The 24,952-nt window shown below is 43.0% G+C and overlaps 1 protein-coding gene across 1 annotated transcript; it reads right to left on the bottom strand.

Moving 5' to 3' along the window:
• Positions 1–2,212: 2,212 nt before the first annotated feature.
• Positions 2,213–24,589, bottom strand: plcxd3 (phosphatidylinositol-specific phospholipase C, X domain containing 3). The gene is made up of 6 exons (XM_021606530.3): positions 24,062–24,589; positions 9,106–9,362; positions 8,724–8,897; positions 8,400–8,575; positions 7,925–8,026; positions 2,213–5,111 (listed from the first exon to the last, which is right to left on the bottom strand). The coding sequence occupies exons 1-6, from the start codon at positions 24,162–24,164 to the stop codon at positions 4,955–4,957; spliced, it is 969 nt and encodes a 322-aa protein (XP_021462205.1). The 5' UTR covers positions 24,165–24,589; the 3' UTR covers positions 2,213–4,954.
• Between the last annotated feature and the right edge of the window lie 363 nt (positions 24,590–24,952).

Raw genomic sequence — 24,952 nt, 5'->3', positions numbered from 1 at the left:
GTGAACAGGCTGGAGGAAACGGGTACAAAAGTATCTATATCCACAGTAAAACGAGTCCTATATCGACATAACCTGAAAGGCCGTTCAGCAAGGAAGAAGCCATTGCTCCAAAACTGCCATAAAAAAAAAAGCCAGACTACGGTTTGCAACTGCACATCGGGACAAAGATCATACTTTTTGGAGAAATGTCCTCTGGTCTGATGAAACAAAATTAGAACTGTTTGGCCATAATGACCATCGTTATGTTTGGAGGAAAAAGGGGGAGGCTTGCAAGCCGAAGAACACCATCCCAACCGTGAAGCACGGGGTGGTAGCAACATGTTGTGGGGGTGGTTTGCTGCAGAACGGACTGGTGCACTTCACAAAAGAGATGGCATCATGAGGAATGAAAATGATGTGAATATATTGAAGCAACATCTCAAGACATCAGTGAGGAAGTTAAAGCTTGGTCGCAAATGAGTCTTCCAAATGGACACTAACCCCAAGCATACTTCCAAAGTTGTGGCAAAATGTCTTAAGGGCATCAAAGTCAGGATATTGGAGTGGCCATTACAAAGCCCTGACCTCAATCCCATAGGAAATTTGTGGACAGAACTGAAAAAGCGTGTGCAAGCAAGGAGGTCTACAAAGACTCAGTTACTCCAGCTCTGTCAGGAGGATATGGGCTAAAATTCACCCAACTTATTGTGGGAAGCTTGTGGAAGGCTACCCGAAACGTTTGACCCAAGTTAAACCTTTTAAAGGCAACTCTACTAAATACTAATTGAGTGTAAGTAAACTTCTGACCCACTGGGAATGTGATGAAAGAAATAAAAGCTGAAATAAATCATTCTCTCTCTATTATTATTCTGACATTTCACATTCTTAAAGTAAAGTGGTGATCCTAACTGACCTAAGACAGGGAATTTTTACTGGGATTAAATGTCAGGAATTGTGAATAACTGAGTTTAAATATATTTGGCTAAAGTGCATGTAAACTTCTGACCTCAACAGTATATATATTTTTTCACAACTATTTAGGCCCTTTTTTGAGTGGACACAAAACTGCTTTCATACTTCCATACATTTTTTAAAACCGGCACTGGTTACCTTCAGATGAGTCCCGTGACACTTGTGGGGGTCGTAGAGCAAAACGGTAGGTCAAATCGCTACAGATTTTCATTACAAGACCAATTTTCGTTATGTCTCATGGTCTGACAAACATCGCTCTCGCTCTGCCACCTTTCACTGCAGATGCGGAAGTGCAAAATCGGACGCATCAGTAGCGTAAACTGATTGATTTTGATGGGTTGTTTTTTGTATTATGTTACTAGGAGGTTAACCTGGTTCTCTCACCCCCCCCCCCCCCCTTCTAACAAAACGCAATCACCCTCTCACTCGCTTTTCTGAAAACGTTGGCTCTTGCATCCACCCCTAAAGCAGAATCTCCTGCCTCCACTCTCACATTAGAGGAAAGAACATGGATTACCTAGAGAGGTTGGATTAATGTAGGTATCTGGCTGAAACCTAACATCCATTTTAATATCACCCCCACATCCTCCAGTGAGGGTTAGATACTGTATGTCTGCACCAAAAGTCACAGATGAACATGTGACATGTCTACCGTTTCGTTGGAATGTTACAGTGCAAGAGAGGTGAATTTACGTTGTGAACTGAAGCACCCTTGTTTCCTTTAACATTATGGTTTCAGACAAGTGAAAGGAGTCCATTGGTCCTCACTGTGTTGCATTCGGCTGTCCTGTCAGTTCCTGGTAGCCTAGCATAACCCAGCACAGCTTAATTACTGAGCACATGCTTTTTACTGAAAGGGCTATATTTAGAAACACACACGTGCATGGACAAACAAGTAGCACACACACAAACAACCAGGGCCAGCGCATCAGTAAACAGACAGGACTCTTTCTTGTCTGCTAGGAGTTAATATTCATCAGTGTTTGATAAATACACCTGGCTGCCCGTACGACCGGGGTGGAGATTAGAGGGAACACACCACAACAAGGTCACAGCATGTGCCTCTCCTGGTCACCCTGGTAACTGGCAAGGATGGTTCCCGGAGGCTCTTTTTGAGTAGGTAGAAAATCAAGGCAAATCTGGAGATATGCTTCTGATGTGAAACATTTAATTGTGAGCAGTCGAAGTCAGTCCCTCAGCTCAGAAGTCTCTTATCTTTTGTTTTTCCCCTCCCATGTGAAATAATGAAAATAGCATCATGGAGAGTCTCATCAACATACTGTACAGGCTTAGAAGCTTTATTTGATTAGTCATCTTCCCTTTAAAACAGAATCAGTTTCATTGCAATACACAAGGTTTGGTCTTTACAACAATTTCACAGCAATGGACTCATCACACCAAAAATGGACAGAAAGGTAAGGACTACAATATGGAGGGTATAATTATGTCAACATTAGATGACTTATAAATAATCATCTTTATAAGTAAATACATGTATGTAGGTGTCTTTTTACACTGTGTATTGCACTAGTTTGTTTGCTAGGTATATTACCGTCTCAGAGTTTAAGCGAAACATTGGACATTACCTATTTGGGACTGATAATAATTGTTGTTGTTGTTATTGAATATCCTAACTTATCATGTTTGCAGTGCAGTGTACACATTTTGGTGATAAATGTTAAAGGGTCTTGAGTATTTTCTTACTTGAGATGAACACAAACAACTCAAGTAGTTATAGTCAGGTTAGGATAGCATCCAAAACGTATTAATCTGCTAAGTGACAAGAAATATATTTACAAATATATTTTGATTCTTGCACATAGTTCATTAATTACAAAAAATATATTTTGGAAGTGTATTTGACTTTCAGAGATATGGACAAAACTCGTATTGGCCATATATTTGTGTGTTATTACAACTGAGATATTTCTGTAGAAGCCTTTCTTATGGATAATTCTTGGCATTCATTTTCATTTACAATTACATGGCAGTAAATCCATTGCACTTTATATACAAACTTTTCACATGATATAAAATATATTTTAAGATTAAGTGATAGGGATGAAGTCATTAACACATACAAATTGTATGAAAATGTTCATACCTCTGAACAATACACACAAAACATACAAACACTCAATTAAATCCTTATTCTCTCTCTGTCTGTCTGTCTGTCTGTCTGTCTGTCTGTCTGTCTGTCTGTCTGTGTCTGTCTGTGTCTGTCTGTGTCTGTCTGTGTCTGTCTGTGTCTGTCTGTGTCTGTCTGTGTCTGTCTGTGTCTGTCTGTCTGTGTCTGTCTGTGTCTGTCTGTGTCTGTCTGTCCCTCTCTTACATAAAAACACACACACTGAAAAAAGTTGGAAATGGCACAATTTCGTACAGGACACACATTCACATATTCAAAATATAACATTTCCTCCTTTTTTTGGTTCACAATAAACATATTAGTTTACATAACAATTTATCAGAATACATTCTCTGTAAAAGATGCACTAATAATCGTAACATTTTTTTGGGGGGGGAGAAGTGAGGCAAAGCTTTTGATATATATGCGAAGTTCTTGCATAATGTGCAAAACAAATTTTAGCAAAGGAAATGTGACACGTATTGTAGTCTTCACTACGCCGCAAGTGCCACTTCAAATAGAACTTTTCTTCCTAGTTTAGCATTTACAGTTTGTCCTGAATAGGTGCAGAGTAAAGCAAGGGAAACATATTTCTACTAGACTGAATGCAATTAAGCAGGCAAACACATGAGTAATAGAGAAGCAACAGATAGCTATTCTATTATATTCTATACAAGTAAATGAACAGAAGAAAAGTTCAATGATTAAAAAAAAAAATTCTAATATTGTGGTGAATATTTCAGTACAACAGACATGAGATTAGAATGATATCAAGCCCATTACGAGAAACATGAAATTAAACCTGTTTCATGGTCATCTACAACAGTGTTTCCCAACCCTGGTCCTCAAGTACCCCCAACAGTTCACAGTTTTGTTGTAGCCCTTGACAAACACACCTCATTCAACTCATTGAGGACTTGATGATTAGTTGACAAGTTGAATCAGGTGTGCTTGTCCAGGGTTACAATACAAATGTGTACTGTTGGGGGAGCTTGAGGACCAGGGTTGGGAAACACTGATCTACAATATGCTACAGAGGGCACTCGGGAGAGGCAATCAATCAAAAGACACACAAATATCAATCGGTCTGGCAATCTGTAACATAGAGAAAGTGCTGTTACAGGTGGTCTAGGAGCTAAATCAATGTACTGCAAGGAGAAGTTATCAATTTACGCATTGTGGTGACAGGACTGATACAGAGACAAAATAATCAATAAATGTAGAAAGAGATCGAAAAACTATAATAACTATTTGGGAAGCTCCATCCATCAATCAACCAATCCATCCATCCATCCATCATAAAGTAAATTCTACAGCCATGTGTGAGTAGTTGACATGCTAATCAGGTTGACGGCAATCAGATGTATTACTGGCACCAATGAAAATGAGTTTTGATGTAGGTTGGCCATCACTGTCACTAAAATACGAACAACATTTATGTCTGTAGAATATGCTAATAAGCTAGCCTAAGCCTCACAAGAGATGGAAATGCCAGAAACACGAGCTTGTGTGATTGGAGGATAGAAGCAGTTATCATTACAGCAGATTTGAAGCGAAGCCAAGCGAAGCGTCGTTAAAAACCAATTGCCCTTTTGACCCCCAAAACAGATAAAACCAAACATTTCCCATTCACTTTCGGCGCTCTAAACGAGCACCAAAGTCCATCCTCCCTATCTCCACCTCCACCTTCCTTTCTCCTCCTATCTTAACGTATCCTTCTCCCTCCTCTCTCTCTCTCTCTCTCGCTCTCTCTTCCTCTGTAAACTCTGATAGCCCTATACAATAAGTCAGAGGAACGCCTCTCCTGAAAATGAACACCAAAGAGAAAGTGAGACTGAGCTGAGGACTTAACTCTTTGGTACCCCCTGTCTTTGAGTCTCAGGTGGCATTTTCCTCCTCATCATCCATATGATAGTTGAGCGTGATGACAGCGCTGATGAAGTCTCCCAGCTCCACAAAGTCAGCTGTGATGATGTTGATGCCGCTCTCTCCGGGCCTCTGGGCCCGAATCCACAGCATCATACTTGGAAGAGCCCTGCAGGGGAGTCCATGTGGAAGTGAAACCATGTACACACACACACACACAGTTGCATCTCTGTATTTTTGTCTTTTGTGCACTCAAGGTGTTATGCATAGTATAGGATGGGGTTAAGGAAAAGGAAAGAGAGTGAGAGAGAGTGACAGAGCGAGATAGAGAGAGGTATGTACTGTTTGATGATTCACAGTTGGTTGGTGTAACAGTGAGCTGGCTGGTGAGCAGCTAGACCGGTTAAGGGCCAGTATGAGTCAGCATGATAAGGGCTGTCTGCGCTGTCTGACAGACTGCTGGGTGCAATCATTTGGGGGGGCGAGATATTATTATATACTCTGTACACATGTAGGATCTTAATTTGAGCCAGTTTGCTGCAGCAGGACAACTATCCTGCAGCAACAGGAAATGTGAATTGTTATGTGGATTACAATTTATGGAAATATTTGTAGGGGTTGATACATTTTTGGTAAGGGAAAAGTGAAAATGACAAACTTCACAAGCCTTTTTAAACCTCAAATACAAATCAAGTTGTACATTTCTGCCATTGCAGGAAAGTTCTCCTGCAACAGGGTGATCAGATTAAGATCATAGCTGGTGTCTGCTGTGACAAAGCTCTGTCTGACTGGTTACAATGCTACAGTCCTGGATTTGAATGCACATTGTTCAATTGACAGTAAACCCAATGTTCTTCTTGAGATCAATTGGAATTAGTCCACAATTTATGAAAATATTATATTAAACAATCAGCACAGTTATTGAATGCAATATTTAATATTTCATCTCCAAGCAATGAAATGGGAAAAATTTGAGAGAAAAAAAGGATATACAGAGAAAAAAAAAGAGACGATAGAAAAAGTCAGTATCCCTACAGTGTTGTCATCACGGAGCAAGTGAGGCCGGTGTCATATTCCTGAAGATACATATATATATATACACCTTTTGCCACAGTGACTCATAGTGTGTGTGTGTGTGTGTGTTGTTTCTCATCTCAATTTCTCTCCCACATTGAACATGAAATAACTCACAAACACACACACACACACACACACACACACACACACACACACACACACACACACACACACACACACACACACACACACACACACACACACACACACACACACACACAGTTGAAGTCGGTAGTTTACATACACCTTAGCCAAATACATTTAAACTCATTTTTTCACCATTCCTGACATTTAATCCCAATAAATATTCCCTGTTTTAGGCCAGTTAGGATCACCACTTTATTTTAAGAATGTGAAATGTCAGAATAATAGTAGAGAGAATTATTTATTTCAGCTTTTATTTCTTTCATCACATTCCCAGTGGGTCAGAAGTGTACATCCACTCAATTACGCAATTAGTATTTGGTGGCATTGCCTTGAAATTGTTTAACTTGGGTCAAACGTTTTGGGTAGCCTTCCACAAGCTTCCCACAATAAATTGGGTGAATTTTGGCCCATTTCTCCTGACAGAGCTGGTGTAACTGAGTCAGGTTTATAGGCCTCCTTGCTCACACACGCTTTTTCAGTTCTGCCTAGAAATTTCATTTGGGATTGAGGTCAGGGCTTTGTGATGGCCACTCCAATACCTTGACTTTGTTGTCCTTAAGACATTTTGCCACAACTTTGGAAGTATGCTTGGGGTCATTTTTCATTTGGAAGACCCATTTGCGACCAAACTTTAACTTCCTGACTGATGAATTGAGATGTTGCTTCAATATATTCACATAATTTTCATTCCTCATGATGCCATCTATTTTGTGAAGTGCACCAGTCCCTCCTGTAGCAAAGCACCCCCACAACCTGATGCTGCCACCCCTGTGCTTCACGGTTGGGATGGTGTTCTTCGGCTTGCAAGCCTCTCCCTTTTTCCTCCAAACATAACGATGGTCATTATGGCCAAACAGTTCTATTTTTGTTTCATCAGACCAGAGGACATTTCTCCAAAAAGTACGATCTTTGTCCCCATGTGCAGTTGCAAACCGTAGGTTGACTTTTTTATGGCGGTTTTGGAGCAGTGGCTTCTTCCTTGCTGAGCGGCCTTTCAGGTTATGTCGATATAGGACTCGTTTTACTGTGGATATAGATGCTTTTGTACCTGTTTCCTCCAGCATCTTCACAAGGTCCTTTGCTGTTGTTCTGGAATTGATCTGCACTTTTCGCACTAAAGTACATTCATCTCTAGGAGACAGAACACGTCTCCTTCCTGAGCGGTATGATGGCTGCGTGGTTCCATGGTGTTTAAACTTGCGTACTATTGTTTGTACAGATGAACGTGGTACCTTCAGGCATTTGGAAATTGCTCCCAAAGATGAACCAGACTTGTGGAGGTCTACAATTGTTTTTCTGAGGCCTTGGCTGATTTCTTTTTATTTTCCCATGATGTCAAGCAAAGAGGCACTGAGTTTGAAGGTAGGCCTTGAAATACATCCACAAGTACACCTCCAATTGACTCAAATGTTGTCAATTAGCCTATTCTAAAGTCATGACATCATTTTCTGGAATTGTCCAAGCTGTTTAAAGGCACAGTCAACTTATCGTATGTAAACTTCTGACCCACTGGAATTGTGATACAGTGAACTATAAGTGAAATAATCTGTCTGTTAACAATTTTTGGAAAAATGACTTGTGTCATGCACAAATTAGCTGTCCTAACCGACTTGCCAAAACTATAGTTTTTTAACAAGAAACGTGTGGAGTGGTTGAAAAACGATTTTTAATGACACCAACCTAAGTGTATGTAAACTTCCAACTTCAACTGTATTCATACATACATACATACATACATACAGAAACAAACCAGCTCACCTCTCTGTAATGGTCTCCCTCAGTCCGCTGGCTACTCCTTTCATGACGGTGCTGGCCTTAGGTGTGAGGACCACTTGGGAGACAAAGAATGTTCCCTTCCTCCTGCCATTACACAAATCACATCAAACTTCACTATACAGGCACAATTAAAGATGAAAGTAGGATCTTAAATGGAGCCAGCTTTCTACATCAGGAACATCATCCTGCAGCAACAGGAAATGTGAATTATAATGTGGACTATAATCATTTTTGTAGGGGTTGATACATTTTTTGTAAGGGCAAAGTCAGACATTTCAAAAGCCTTTTCAAACCTCAAACACACTACAAGTTTAAAATGTCCTGCATTGCAGGAATGTTCTCCTGCAACAGGGCGATCAAATTAAGAGCCTACATCTATCTGGAAGTGCTTTTCCCAAAGGTTTAACACACTGTCCAGGAAAAGACGGATAGGTGAAAGATAGAGGGCCATACAGACCTGCGGTCAGCCACAGAGGCCTGGAGGAACTGGATCAGCTTTTCAGGGTCAGTGGTGTTGGCCCAGGGAGCAGGCATCATCTGACCAGGCCATAGAAATGGCACTTCCAGGGCCATAGGACTGTGGTAGAACACCAATACCTGGTACTCTTTCTCCCACAGGTACTGGAGACTCACCTAGAGGGAGGGAGGAGTGTAGGGAGGGGTTTTGTCTTTAGGAACCTCCAGGGCCATAGGGCTGAGGAGCCAAGGTGATCACCATATGCTCTTGAGGGAGCACGGAGATTGAAGGTGTTTCATTTGTTTGTACAGTAGAGTATCTTACCTCCTGAGCGAAGACGACGGGGGCGAGTTTCTCCCCGAACACGTCTCTCAGCATTGAGACCAACTTCTCATGGTGCAGGTTCTGAACACCGTAGAAGTGGTTAAAGTCCAGGAACACAACCTCTCTGGCATGGGCCGACAGGAAGGAGCTGATCTGCTCCAGACCTTCTCTCACCTGAAAGCACAACAGACACCCCACAAGGGAGCAAATATGGTGTCAGACCAGTACCCACTGAATACGGTCCAGAGTTTTTCCTGACCTCTTGACCTGTATATAAAATAACTATGGTCCAGAGTTTTCTTTCTGGTCAGGTCAGGCAGTCAGGAAAAACACCTGAGGTTCTGTAGGAGGAAATAGAGTCGTAGGGAGTAATTATATTCACCGTGGCGCTGAAGAGGCCATGAGCGAAGAAGAGTTCGTTGTCTGGGTCCCGGGGCTTGGTGGAAATGCGCAGGTCAAAGAAGCGGACGCCGGCCTCCAGCTGGCTGGAGAAGTTCATAGTCTGAGTGGCCAGCCATTTACGCATCAGCTTCTTGGCCACCGTGCCAAAGACCGACACAAAGTTTTGGACAGCGTCAGTCTGCTCAGGACCCACCGGAGAGGACTCGTCTATGTAGAAACTGAAGGAGTCATGGGAACCTGGGGGGAATATAATAATAATAATAATTATTATTATATAACGCTTTTAATTACATAAAGAATCTCAAAACAAACAAGAATCAAATAAAACAGCTATATGACAGCGTAGGCCTGGGCTACGATGTTCAGCCACAGTTGGACATTTTCTTTTTTCAATCCTCCAATAGATGGAGTGGCAGTCAAGAGGGAGCCACATGACTTGAGCAGAGGGAGGAGGTGGTCAACGGGGGAGAGGAGCAGGTCCTCCGGAGGCAGGCAGGCAAGACAATATAGAGTATGGGTTATGGCTGAGCGGAGGAAAACGTGTGTTAGCATTTGTGTGTGTGTGTGTGTGTGTGTGTATAGGGACAGTTGTGACTTGACTTGACAAAGTGAAGAACAGTATCTCAGTGATAATAGAACAATGCCAGTGGGTTGAGAGGAGTGAGTAGTGCCCTCTCCCCTTGTCCTCCTGTCTAAACAGAGAAGTCAACTCTCTAATTATAGTCAGCCCTGAGACGCTCTCCTCTCTGTCTCCCCCTCTTCTCCTCTCCTCTCGCCTGCCTCTCCATCCCCTCTCCCCTCCTCTCCCTCTCCCTCCCTCCCTTTCCCTCTCCTCTCCCTCTCCTCCTCCTTTCCTCTCCCTTTCCCTGTTCTTTCCTCTCCTCTCCTCTCCCTTCCCTCTCCTCTCCTCTCCCACTACAGGGCAAACCCACACTACAGGGCTGACCACACTACACTTCTTCCATACGGTTACAAAGCCCAAAGAGTTTCCATAACCACAACTGAGACGATCACTATAGCTTGAACTTCACTGAGCTTCACTCAGGCAAACAAACTGCATGTGTTATCATCAGCAATGTTATGTAGGAAGAACAAGACATAGTTGTTTCTAAACGGCTCAGGTTTATTAGCTACAACTCTAACATCCTCGCGTTCGTGAGCTAGCATACAGGGCTAGCATGACAACAACTCTTTCGCCAAAGTACGCTGGCCCCTATAGGACATCAGCGGTGAGTCAAAAGGAACACACAACAATAACTCCCAGGGGCTACACAGCAAACATAACAGCACGGTCACGGAACACAGAGAGAAACCTTCACCCTACACCGACCGTCAGACACGGACACTCGCTTGACTGCACATCAACCATACAGTCGGCATCCTTCTAAGACTCACATAAAGCAATGTCCTCTGCTCCAACACAAGGCCTTGGAGTGTAATAGAGACAGCAGTATGCCTTTTTGGCAAAGCGTCCTTTTATGTTTCTGTACAAATACACCTGTAACATCTATAGAAATGTCCTGACAATATTCATCTGTTGGTCCAATGGAGAAATGATTCGGTACAACAATGTGAGCTCAGGTCCAAACATAAAAAGACACTTTGGAAATCATGTGTTTGATGTATTTGACATCATTCCACCCATTCCGTTCCAGCCATTACCACGAGCCGGTCCTCCCCAATTCAGGTGCCACCAACCTCCTGTGTGTCAAATACACCTAGAGCTTTTATAGAGATGTTCTGGCAACATTCCTATTGGCTTATCAAAAGGTATGTTATGGAGTGAGTCAGTGTTCACAGATGGCGCATGTAGTTTAAAAAGGTGTGCAAAACAAAATGGCACCGACACATCGCTTCTGTAACCCCAAGTTACCATTCATCACTCCGATATGAAATGTCAGCTCTACCTTGTATGACCAATGAATTCAGTAACACATCCTGGGGGAGGGAGAAGCTACGTACGAGAGACGATGGCTTTATCAAACACACTGGAAATTACAGCTGCGTTTATCTCTCAACTCTCAGGTACTGTGTGATGATAACGAGAGAGAAAAGCAATCCATCAAAATGAACCCATTAATCAATTTAAGGCTGTGGAAATCAAATGTGTAATGAACAACATGCTTTTCATTAAGCCTAGAAGGTCAGACTAGCTGTATGTCAAATTAGAATTAAATGAATCACATTAATCAAAAAATCAAATGGGGGTGACGAAGACCATTGAGCATTGGTGGAGAGGCGGGCTCTAAATATCACTGCTCTTCATCTCATGAAACAAAATGGCTTCCCTGCCTCTCCACCTGCTCACCACTCTTGTAAGCTGATGGTAAAAATGTCCAGTTCAAATATCAACACTAGTCTCATTAGTTAAACAGAAGACGGAGGTCATCATGCCCTGGCTGGGCTCATCAACTAGATCCGGCTGCGGGACGATTTTTTTTCTTGAGCGGATGGTCAGGGGCCAGAACATAATTACAATGACATTTTTAGACTGCACAGATGTAACAGATGTAATATTTGACCAAAACATAATCATTTCAAACCTTGCTTACATTTGTAAACGATCACATATCTCTCTGTTGTGCATGGGAATACTTTTGAACAGATTTCCAAAATCACTTTTCTGATTTGCTGGTGTTTTTACAGTCTTATGTCCAACAACAAAATATTATTTAAAAATATATTATTTAAAAAAGTGGGCCCACAGGCCGCCATTTGGGTAACCCTGCCCTATGGCCTCTGGTTGTGTCTTATTTAGCTAGTTCATCTGTAACACCAAAAAAAAAGTGTAACCTTGAAGATGACAATAAATGACTTTGACAGTCCTCTGTTTACAGCACTAGAGGGATGCATTAGGGATGAGGCAATTACACAAATAAACAAACAAATCCCTCGCTCTCACTACTTAATGGCTTAATGAAGGAGATTAGTAACAGAGATTTGTTGTTGTTTTTGTTGCATGTCATTGCTCTGTCTTTCCCCCTGATAGGGCCAGATCTACCAAATGTTTGCAACAAGTTTAAAGTTAGTAGTTGTACCTGTTTTAAACAGAGGGAACAATATCAAATAAAGTGCAATTCTAAAATGTAAAGTGTAATTGAAAACGTATATTTCTTATGGTTTACGTTCATGTTTTCGTTAAAGGGTGGTATGATATACTGACATCTGCATCCATCTGATACAGATGTTTACTAGCAGCCTACCTGAGCGCTCGGAGGGATCCACATGGTCCTAAAGTACACCGGTGCTTCTTTTTGTATCACATTCCAATGATAAACCTGGGGGGGGGGGCAAAAATGCCATTTCAGAATGTGGGGGGGCATGTCCCCCCCCTCCCCCATCCCCAGTGAAACTTGCGCCTCTGCGTACTACAACCATAGGAAGTCAAAGACCATTGGGAGCTGGAGGAATGAACACAGAGGACAGGATGATGTCCGTTAGAGAGTAGGGCAGGGAATTGCCAGGGACCTCACAGTATGATATTATCACAATGCTTAGGTGCCGATACGATATGTTTTGCGATTCTATATGTATCACGATTCTATACATTAGGAACACCTGCTCTTTCCATGACATAGACTGACCAGGTGAATCCAGGTGAAAGCTATGATCCCTTATTGATGTTAAATACAATTCAATCAGAGTAGCTCAGGGTTTTCAAAATTCGGTCCTCTGGACTCCAAGGCTGCACATTTTGGTTTTTGCCCTAGCACCTGATTAAAAGAGTCAACTAATCATCACGCTTTAATAATTTGAATCAGCTGTGTAGTGTTCGGGCAAAAAACTAAATGTGCACCTCTTGAGGTCCTGAGGACCGAGTATGGGAAACACCGGTGTAGATGAAGGACTGATTAAAGAAAGATTTTTAAGCCTTCAGACAACTGCGACATGGATTGTGTATATGTGCCATTCAGAGGGTGAATGGGCAAAACAACAGATTTAAGTGCCTTTGAACGGGGAATGGTAGTATGTGCCAGGCGCACCAGTTTGTGTGTCAAGAACTGCAAGGCTGCTAGGTTTTTCACACTCAACAGTTTCCAATGTGTAACAAGAATGATCCACCACTAAAAGGACATCCTGACAACTTGATACAACTGTGAAAAGCGATGGAGTCAACATCAAATCAAACCAAAGTTTATTTGTCACGTGCGCCGAATACAACAGGTGTAGGTAGACCTTACAGTGAAATGCTTACTTATAGGCTCTAACCAATAGTGCAAAAAAGGTATTAGGTGAACAACAGGTAAGTAAAGAAATAAAACAACAGTACAAAGACAGGCTATATACAGTAGGTAGGCTATAAAAGCAGCGAGGCTACATACAGACACTGGTTAGTCAGGCTGATTGAGGTAGTATGTACATGTAGATATGGTTAAAGTGACTATGCATATGTGATGAACAGAGAGAAGCAGTAGCGTAAAAGAGGGGTTGGCGGGTGGTGGGTGGCAGGACACAATGCAGATAGCCCGGTTAGCCAATGGGCGGGAGCACTGGTTGGTCAGCCCAATTGGGGTAGCATGTACATGAATGTACAGTTAAAATGACTATGCATATATGATAAACAGAGAGTAGCAGCAGCGTAGAAAGAGGGGTTGGGGAGGCACACAATGCAAATAGTCCGGGTAGCCATTTGATTACCTGTTCAGGAGTCTTGGGGTTTTTTGTCCGAGACTTGGCACTCCAGTACCGCTTGCCATGCGATAGTAGAGAGAACAGTCTATGACTGTGGTGGCTGGGGTCTTTGACAATTTTTAGGGCCTTCCTCTGACACCGCCTGGTGTAGAGGTCCTGGATGGCAGGCAGCTTAGCCCCAGTGATGTACTGGGCCGTACGCACTACCCTCTGTAGTGCCTTGCGGTCAGAGGCCGAGCAATTGCCGTATCAGGCAGTGATGCTCTCGATGTTGCAGCTGTAGAACCGTTTGAGGATCTCCGGATCCATGCCAAATCTTTTTAGTTTCCTGAGGGGGAATAGGTTTTGTTGTGCCCTCTTCACGACTGTCGTGGTGTGTTTGGACCATTGTAGTTTGTTGTTGATGTGGACACCAAGGAACTTGAAGCTCTCAACCTGCTCCACTACAGCCCCGTCGATGAGAATGGGGGCGTGCTCGGTCCTCCTTTTCCTTTAGTCTTCAATCATCTCCTTAGTCTTGGTTATGTTGAGGGATAGGTTGTTATTCTGGCACCACACGGCCAGGTCTCTGACCTCCTCCCTCTAGGCTGTCTCGTTGTTGCCGGTGATCAGGCCTACCACAGTTGTGTCATCTGCAAACTTAATGATGGTGTTGGAGTCGTGCCTGGCCATGCAGTCGTGGGTGAACAGGGAGTACAGGAGGGGACTGAGCACGCACCCCTGGGGAGTTCAAGTGCTGAGGATGGCAGATGTGGCAGATGTGCTGCAAAGGGCAGTGTGGAGTGCAATAGAGAGTGCATCATCTGTAGATCTGTTTGGGCGGTATGCAAATTGGAGTGGGTCTAGGGTTTCTGGAATAATGGTGTTGATGTGAGCCATAACCAACCTTTCAAAGCACTTCACGGATCTGTAGTCATTTAGGCAGGTTGCCTTTGTGTTCTTGGGCACAGGGACTATGGTGGTCTGCTTGAAACATGTTGGTATTACAGACTCAATCAGAAACATGTTGATAATGTCAGTGAAGACACCTACCAGATGGTCAGCACATGCCCGGAGCACACGTCCTGGTAATCGGTCTGGCCACGCAGCCTTGTATATGTTGACCTGTTTAAAGGTCTTACTCATGCCGGCTACGGAGAGCGTGATCACACAGTCGTCCAGAACAGCTGATGCTCTCATGCATGCCTCAGTGTTGCTTGCCTCGAAGCGAGCATAGAAGTGATTTCGCTCGTCTGGTAGGCTTGTGTCACTGGGCAGCTCGCGGCTGTGCTTCCCTTTGTAGTCTGTAATAGTTTGCAAGCCCTGACACATAAGACGAGTGTTGGAGCCGGTGTAGTATGATTCAAACTTAGCTCTGTATTGACGCTTTGCCAGTTTGATGGTTCGTCTCAGGGCATAGCAGGATATCTTGTAAGCTTCCAGGTTAGAGTCCCGCACCTTGAAAGCGGCAGCTCTACCCTTTTTCTCAGTGTGAATGTTGCCTGTAATCCATGGCTTCTGGTTGGGATATGTACGTACAGTCACTGTGGGGACGACGTCCTAGATGCACTTATTGATAAAGCCAGTGACTGATGTGGTGTATTCCTCAATGCCATCGGAAGAATCCCGGAACATGTTCCAGTCTGTGATAGCAAAACAGTCCTGTAGTTTAGCATCTGCTTCATCAGACCACTTTTTTTTATAGATCGAGTCACTGGTGCTACCTGCTTTAATTTCTGCTTGTAAGCAGGAATCAGGAGAATAGAGTTGGTTTACCAAATGGAGGGCGAGGGAGAGCTTTGTACGCGTCTCTGTGTGTGGAGTACAGGTGATCTAGATTTTTTTTTACCTCTGGTTGCACATTTAACATGTTGATAGAAATTTGATAGAACTGATTTAAGTTTCTCTGTATTAAAGTCTCCGGCCACTAGGAGCGCCGCCTCTGGGTGAGTGGTTTCCTGTTTGCTTATTTCCTTATACATCTGACTGAGTGTGGTCTTAGTGCCAGCATCTGTCTGTGGTGGTAAATAAACAGCCACGAAATACAGTGCCTTGCGAAAGTATTCGGCCCCCTTGAACTTTGCGACCTTTTGCCACATTTCAGGCTTCAAACATAAAGATATAAAACTGTATTTTTTTGTGAAGAATCAACAACAAGTGGGACACAATCATGAAGTGGAACGACATTTATTGGATATTTCAAACTTTTTTAACAAATCAAAAACTGAAAAATTGGGCGTGCAAAATTATTCAGCCCCTTTACTTTCAGTGCAGCAAACTCTCGCCAGAAGTTCAGTGAGGATCTCTGAATGATCCAATGTTGACCTAAATGACTAATGATGATAAATACAATCCACCTGTGTGTAATCAAGTCTCCGTATAAATGCACCTGCACTGTGATAGTCTCAGAGGTCCGTCAAAAGCGCAGAGAGCATCATGAAGAACAAGGAACACACCAGGCAGGTCCGAGATACTGTTGTGAAGAAGTTTAAAGCCGGATTTGGATACAAAAAGATTTCCTAAGCTTTAAACATCCCAAGGAGCACTGTGCAAGCGATAATATTGAAATGGAAGGAGTATCAGACCAATGCAAATCTACCAAGACCTGGCCGTCCCTCTAAACTTTCAGCTCATACAAGGAGAAGACTGATCAGAGATGCAGCCAAGAGGCCCATGATCACTCTGGATGAACTGCAGAGATCTACAGCTGAGGTGGGAGACTCTGTCCATAGGACAACAATCAGTCGTATATTGCACAAATCTGGCCTTTATGGAAGAGTGGCAAGAAGAAAGCCATTTCTTAAAGATATCCATAAAAAGTGTCGTTTAAAGTTTGCCACAAGCCACCTGGGAGACACACCAAACATGTGGAAGAAGGTGCTCTGGTCAGATGAAACCAAAATGTAACTTTTTGGCAACAATGCAAAACGTTATGTTTGGCGTAAAAGCAACACAGCTGAACACACCATCCCCACTGGCAAACATGGTGATGGCAGCATCATGGTTTGGGCCTGCTTTTCTTCAGCAGGGACAGGGAAGATGGTTAAAATTGATGGGAAGATGGATGGAGCCAAATACAGGACCATTCTGGAAGAATGGAGTCTGCAAAAGACCTGAGACTGGGACGGAGATTTGTCTTCCAACAAGACAATGATCCAAAACATAAAGCAAAATCTACAATGGAATGGTTCAAAAATAAACATATCCAGGTGTTAGAATGGCCAAGTCAAAGTCCAGACCTGAATCCAATCGAGAATCTGTGGAAAGAACTGAAAACTGCTGTTCACAAATGCTCTCCATCCAACCTCACTGAGCTCGAGCTGTTTTGCAAGGAGGAATGGGAAAAAAATTCAGTCTCTCGATGTGCAAAACTGATAGAGACATACCCCAAGCGACTTACAGCTGTAATAGCAGCAAAAGGTGGCGCTACAAAGTATTAACTTAAGGGGGCTGAATAATTTTGCACGCCCAATTTTTCAGTTTTTGATTTGTTAAAAAAGTTTGAAATATCCAATAAATGTCGTTCCACTTCATGATTGTGTCCCACTTGTTGTTGATTCTTCACAAAAAAATACAGTTTCATATCTTTATGTTTGAAGCCTGAAATGTGGCAAAAGGTCGCAAAGTTCAAGGGGGCCGAATACTTTCGCAAGGCACTGTATGTTTTAATTTTATTTTTACAAATCCATACTTTGAGTCACAGTGTTGATATAAAATCATGAAAAATAATATTGTGATACTCTACTGCAGGGTTCCCCAATAGGTGACTTGTGTTTTTGTTTTTTATACAATTTTCGTTGTTGGACATTAAAGGCTCTAAAATCACCCAAAATCGGTCCACAAAAATAAGACTACAAAGTGAGGAATTTTTGTGTGGAGGGCAATGAGTGTCGAATTTGGCATACAAAAAATGTAATTGCTAATATTCTACGTGAGGCTTATTTGATCAAATAAAAGGTTTGTATTGTTTAGGTTGTTGTGAATGGACTGATATACACGTGGACTCACGTGGCACTTCGGCAACCTTGGGGAAAAAAACTACTTTACATCAGCGTTGTGCCTGTTGTTCACTATCTGTGTCACGACTTCCTCCGAAGTCGGGCCCTCTCCTTGTTCGGGAGACGTTCGGCGGTCGACGTCACCGGTCTTCTAGCCATCGCCGATCCACCTTTCCATTTGTTTTGTCTTGTCTTCACACCTGGTTTCAATTCCATCAATTACATGTTGTATATTTAACCCTCTGTTCCCCCCCATGTCCTTGTCTGGTATTGTTTGTTGTAAGTGCTTGTGCACGTTATGTCTGGTGTGCGTCGGGTTATGTACCCATTTATTGATTGTTCTGTTTTCCGGTGGGATTTTATTATTAAGCTGTGCCGTTGGAAACAGTTTTTGCTCTCCTGCCTCTGACTTGTCTGCCGCCACCCCTTACAATCTGCCTTCTCATTGGCTGGAATGGTCCCTCCTGATCTAGCCTCCTCCCACCTGCCTTCCATCTATGAGGACATGTATTTCCATTGTTAGAGAGCTCCGTCTACTAACTTGTCAATGTAATAATACAAATATTTGCTAATACTCGTTTCATCATATACAATTACTGCTCGGGCCGCTCACTTTTTCACTAACTCCCCTCAGGGCACAGGAGAGGAGCCTGCTTCCCCTCACTTTCTCTACTCCGTTCTTCATTCTTTTCCTATTCCATCCCTTTGCTTCGGTCTGACCCTCTCTCTCTATCCATCTCTTTCCTACCTCTCCCTCCCTTTTTGCCAGTCTCTCTCAAACCCATTCTTCCTCGCTTCCCACAGTAGGTCCCTCATCAACCTCCCTCTTCTGCCCTCCTATCCATTCCCTCTATCAAATGATCTCTTTCCTCCCATGTTCTTACTCTTATCTCGTCTTTGGTACGAGAGTCATTGTGGACACAGTGTGCAGCTAAAGACTGGTGTGCACATTTTTGTTTTTGCCAACAAGATAAACTTCTTTCCTCTGTAAACTCAATTGACTGCCAGCAGAGTACTAGCACGGCTACCTGATTTGTTCTGCATTCAACAATGAGGTATCAATATAGCCTTGTTCAGTAAAACTATGTTTTGACAGACTGACATTTAACTTCAGTGCAATTTCATGTCCTCAAATCTCCTCAATACCCACTGTCTATGTTCCTCTTAGGCAGTATATCCTCCCTCCCCTGGAGCTCAAGTGGTGGATGAGAGAACGGACAAAGGGCTGGATGAATGGATAGATGGATAAAGCAATGGATGGATAGATGGATTGTCAGATTAACAGATAATCTTGTGCCAAGGCCCATTTCAGAAGCAGAGGATGCTGTTCTTCAATGGTTTTGTTTTTACTGGTCTCAGGGGGCTGGCCGGCTGGTTGCCTGCCGTGACGACTCGTGCTGAATTGAATTCTGCTGCTCCATCGATCGCTCCAAGCTAGCGGGCGTGGCGTTTGGCCGGAGCGATGTGGATGGGTGGTCAGGCTAGCCGGCTGGGGTAAATATATTGCCCATTTGAAAAAATACTTGACATGTTACAACCACCTGTGGATTGAGAATGAATTCCAGGCCTGACCTGCTCGTGTATCAGTGGGTTTCAAGAAACCCCCAGAAGATCTATGGCTTCAGTTCACCCCTGGTCTAGTAAGACTTTCATCCGGCGATACACTTCAGATTCTCCTGAAGTGTGCTACCCATTCCCTCCAAGTCTTTCCTGTTTGACATTAGTCACTGGAAAGCCGATTCACTTCTCCGAGGTGCAGTATTACTAAGTGTGGATTACACTCATTGGCAACACTCAGAAAAAGTAGCCTAGCTGTCTGTGTGGCAGAGCTAATATAATGCATCTTGCATATATGATGAACATACAGTATTGACTTTCTCATTTAGAGAGCTTGGGACTACAAGGTTCTATCTGCAAAAATATGATTCTGATATAATTGGTTTTAAAGTTCCGAGCCCTCATTGGTTTGAATGGTGTTCGCAATTTTATATTGTATGAATTGAGGTATAGTATTATAGTATTATAAAAGTAAAGAACATTGAACATAACAAGGCTATGTCAATAACAACATTTTGAGAAAAATGCAGATAGAGCCTTATAGTCCCAAGATCTCCTGCAGAAGATGTTGGTGTAGAATAATGCAAACAAGGTCATGACTTTAGATAAACTCATAAAAAGCTTGAATACACACACACACACACACACACGCTTATTTTACTATCCTTGTGGGGACAAAACAATTGATTCTCATTCAAAATCCTATTTTTCCTAACCCTAACCATAACCTTAACCCCTAACCTTAGTTCTAACCCTAAAATAGGCTTTTTCCTTTTGGGGACCAGTGAAATGTCCCCATTTGTTTGAATTTTCCTTGTTTTACTATCTATATATAGTTAAATCAAACACACACACACACACACACACTGACTCAGTAGTATACAGAAAGCCTGTTTTATGCTGACATCACAGCCCTGTGTAGTTCATCTGTCTCCTATTTTCTTCTAGAACCTCTCAACCTTGTCCTTCTCTTATCTGTTCTATTTGTTGCTCTAGTTTATGTTCATGACCTCTGTTGGTCAGGGTGGAGGCTGGCGCCGGCTCAGCTGTACGGAGCAGAGCTAGAGTCAGAGCAGGGGGAGGCCAGTGTCACCTGCAGGGCAAACACACAGACGTTCTCATTATGTCAAGCTGCATCCATTTCCTGTACCAGCTGACATGACAAAACAACCACAGTATGGCGTGTGTATCTATGGGGTTCAACCAGGGCAGGGATGATGTCTGCAGTAGCCAACGCGTTGACTCTTGGAACTCCCTAAGAATAATACTGGGCTAGCCAAATGTTGATATCGTTCATCTGGAGCGAAAATGAGTTTCACCACCTCTGGATACACAGATAAACAGTAGCATGAGTTTAGGTTATTTGAGAGCAGCTCTGTCACCTGTAAGAGCCCAATTTAATGCCTGGGTAGCCTAACCTCCTGTAGGTGAGGAGATCAGAGGGCAACACTGGGAATGAGGGATGGAAAGACTAAGGGGGAAAAGTGCACACAGCTTTGTGCATATATGGTCTACATAGGCTGTTCCCGAGAGAGAGAGAGAGAGAGAGTATGTGTGTCTGCATCTGAAGAAGGAGGATGAGGTGGCGACACTGGGAGAGTTAAGATCTGTTCCAGGGACAAATCAACTGTAGCCACAGGTAACCTTTTTCATTAGGGGGAAATACAGAAAAACTGTCCTTAGTTCAGTGTCTACTAGACTAGAGGCAACTTTATACTCCATCTGGCCTACCCAACACTATAAGTGAAAGAACTGTTCAGAATCGCCACCTCACTCTTTGCAGATTGTGTTGACAAGGGAATCAGCTAAGATTCAATGTGGTATCCATTTACAGTAACATACTGTAATACTAATACTGTAGTACCATACGGATAACACATAATACTGTAGCACCATACAGATAACACATAATACTGTAGCACCATACAGATAACACATAATACTGTAGCACCATACGGATAACACATAATACTGTAGCACCATACAGATAACACATAATACTGTAGCATCATACAGATAGCACATAATACTGTAGCACCATACAGATAACACATAATACTGTAGCACCATACAGATAACACATAATACTGTAGCACCATACGGATAACACATAATACTGTAGCACCATACAGATAACACATTATACTGTAGCACCATACAGATAACACATAATACTGTAGCACCATACAGAAATGCAATCGGGCCACTGTCTCACAGTGTTTACAAAATTTGAATTGCAAAGTCTACATCCTAGGCTGGGTGCCAGTCTGATTGTGCTCTAGGCAGTTTTGGGGTTGGGTAACAGCGTAGCGCCTCTGTTAAATGCAGAAACACTTCAATGGATCCCCATCCCCAGGCATTATAAATGTCGAATTAGAAGTATAATCCTCTGGCGAAGAGGACCGTACTTGTGGATGAAATGATCACATTCATCCTCCCATTCGTTCCTCTCAACTGGTTCAGCGCTTCACTCTCTTTCGCTGGGAAGAGAAGCCTGTGCTGTAGTGCTCTAACCCTGCAGCAGTAACACATATAGCTGTTGCCTCCACGAAACATCCTCGACCAAATCAGCAGCCGCCAGGTTTTGCACCAAAAACTGTAGGAGGAAATTGGCTTCTGGCAAGGAACACACACACGTGCACACGCACACACACACACACCAGGAGTAATCAATAAGTGAATGGCTTATGTGGCGGATTCTGGTTTCAGGGACATTGGAGGAGACAGAAGAGTTTTACAGTAGCCTGTGTCCAAATGGAGTGCATAGGCTACACACCAGTTTAAGATGCTTGGAGCAACTGGGCACATTAGGAATAATCATGGTTAATTACAGTGGGTTATAGTGAGCATGCTGCTTCTCCAGGCTGTCCTATGAGAAGGGAAAGGCAGGTGCAAATGCAGGTGTTGTGTGTGACTTAACTGGACCTCTTGGCTCCATGGCGATATCCTGTAGTTTTCATTTCCCAGTCTTTCATATCACGCAGTCGATGCTTAATCGAAAATCACATCCCAAAATACCCTGAAGATGAATGAATTGTGTGTGTTCCCCATTGAGAGCAGTGGAGTATGCCATGCCACACCTCTTGAGTTTCCAACGATAGATCTGAGAAACACAGCTTTGTGCTCCACCTGCCTGCATGTGTGTAGCCAGTGAATGAAGCTAATCACTAGAATTAGCCAGATGTTAATTGGCCATTCCACAAGAGTGAAACCAGCGACCGGGTCTTATTTCAGACTTCCAATCAGAGTTGACGTCTCAGGAGACCTGCCGCATGATTGGCCGAAACCTCCAAACAGCTGGTACCACTTTTAGACGCTGATGCCAAGACAATGGCCCGTTCCAACACTGCCAACATACAACTTTTCTAACCTTCGTTCCTAGAAGGGATCGCAGAGGATCTGATGTGAACTAGGCAGGTTGTATGCACATTTTGCTATTGAGATTTGACCCGTTCCATCATGTCATATCACTGGTTTCTTCAAGGAAGGAAATAAGGTATTTGAATGAGGAATAGATGTCGAGAGTCTGCAAACACAGACCTGAGCGGCCCGTCTAAACTTTTAAACATTTTGAATAGGGATTTAGAGATCATTGTTAAACAATAAACCCATCCAATTCACACTTGTAATACGTGACGGAGGGTTAGGCTCATTAGAGGCACATGGGCTGTCCTGGTTGCAATGCAATGAACCCTGAACTATATGCCCCGTTTAGGCTAATACGCACCGCCAACAATCACATCGATAACACATAGCCTGCCAAAAAAGTGACTAGATTCACTTATATATATATATTACAACATATTTCAAGGAGCACAATGGGCCATCTGTGTAAATGCCATTTTAGTGTATTATTTTGAATTAGCAATTTGCAAGCTTTTTGTAAGATCATTCATGCCCTTCCCTCAAGGAGATTTGAATTAAATCAAGCCGATGGAGACCTAGAGACACGTCTCTGCTTTTGGCATATAGCCTATCGAGCCCTAACCAGCTAAACTGTAGCTTATTTCTTCGATGATGGATCCTTTGTGCTACCGAATAGGGCAATGGACTAGTGTTGCACCTACACATAGGTTTCGCCTTCCCGCAACAGGTGCCATCTCGAGAGACTACTGTAGCCTATAGGCCAGAGAGAGGCAACTAGATCCAGCCAGTGGCCGATTTATGTTGGAGCGAATGGTTGGGTGACAAGAAAATAACTATAATAACGTGTACGCTGCAAATTGATAATAACGTGTACGCTGCAAATTGACCACAACTAAGCCCAAGAAGAGATGATTGTTATTTTAAAATACAATTTCACACCTTGATTACATTGAGACACGAACACATATACAAATATATATGAATACTTGAGAACAGACTTCCTAGATTAAACTACATTTTTTGCTGAATTCCTGGTGATGTTATTTTTTTTTACCCCAAACTTTAAATCCTACATTATTATTATTATTTAATAAAAACTTCAGGACAAAAACATAAATCACTTGTGGACCAGTTTAAGCCCGCGGGCCACCTGTTGATGACCCCTGGTAGGCTATAGCATAAACTTTAGCTGGAATTAACAGTCTTTGCACGGAATATGATAATTCTGTGTCGATAATTCGTCTGAAGACAGTCTGTAGGCTGGCTAGGTCACTCGCCGTCAGTTCTACAACATACACATCTGGATTTCTATCTTCTATCGAAGCAAATTATTTCACTGCATGATCAACAAAAGGTTTCCAACATTTCCACACGCAACAGTGCAAACTACGATGTGACTCTTACCTGGAATGGCCAGGTTGGTAAGCGGGATGCTGTGCATGCTCTCCGGTAAATTCGCCATCCAGTCGGCGAACCGGTGTTCGTTTTTCCCGTGAGACGAAGCCATGCCGCCGCGCACTATATCCCCACTTTCCGGTGCCTGCGCGAGCTTTGAGTGCGCTTTCTCTGTGCTGCGTTCGCTCCACTCACCACACACACACCAGCGTGACCGGGAGCGAGTGAGTTCACACCACACCCCCTGAATGGCGTGCAGACATAGATAGGGAACCCATTTTTTATAGGATATGTCGATAGAGTTGTGTTTTCGATAAAGTTGTGCTTTTAGGATGGTCTCAGAGCAGGCGAGTGATGTATTCAGCCATTAGTTCTTGAAGTCATTAAAATAAGGGTGCGCCCAGCTAGCCACAACTTAATTCAATAATCAGTCCCATGTACCATTCTACAACAATGTCTGTCTGGCTCTCCACTACTGCATCCACACGCCTTGCGTTTGCCTGTCCGTGTATAGGCTAGTGGCACTGTCCACACCTGTGGTGCTGAATTGATCAACTCCGCTTTCCCGACAATAGCGCTTCTGGAGGAGAGCATTTGGAAAGGACACGTTGTTAACCGATTGATTTTCACTTCTCGCTTGTCTGGATTAGTTATTTTAATGCATAACAGTGGACATATTTGACACTTTGCCAGGGTTGACAAATAAACTTTACTGAATATAATAGGGTTTGTCTAAATAGTCTGGCAGAAACATTTATTTATTATTTAGAAATGTCTACCCTTGATGAACAAGTCTATTTCACAACATATTCGCAAGAACAATTTGACATGTATGGGTTTCCCCATTTATGATACATCCTCTATATTCTCTTTGAACCCAAGCGTGAAGAAGCCCTCCAG

The sequence above is a fragment of the Oncorhynchus mykiss genome, chromosome 6 (genome assembly GCF_057628025.1).
Source record: "Oncorhynchus mykiss isolate SJ-2025 chromosome 6, ASM5762802v1, whole genome shotgun sequence".
In the NCBI taxonomy this organism is placed as follows: domain Eukaryota; kingdom Metazoa; phylum Chordata; class Actinopteri; order Salmoniformes; family Salmonidae; genus Oncorhynchus; species Oncorhynchus mykiss.
Note: the sequence above shows the minus strand (reverse complement) of the source record. Positions and strands in the feature narration are given on the sequence as shown.

Bases quoted from the DNA above. Each gene is read 5' to 3' on its own strand.
- plcxd3 (XM_021606530.3), bottom strand. From the start codon at position 24,164: ATGGCTTCGTCTCACGGGAAAAACGAACACCGGTTCGCCGACTGGATG. The intron at 9,363-24,061 runs GTAAGAGTCACA...TATTCCCCCCAG, and splicing joins TACCAACCTGGCCATTCCAG to GTTCCCATGACTCCTTCAGT. The intron at 8,898-9,105 runs GTGAATATAATT...TTGTGCTTTCAG, and splicing joins ATGGCCTCTTCAGCGCCACG to GTGAGAGAAGGTCTGGAGCA.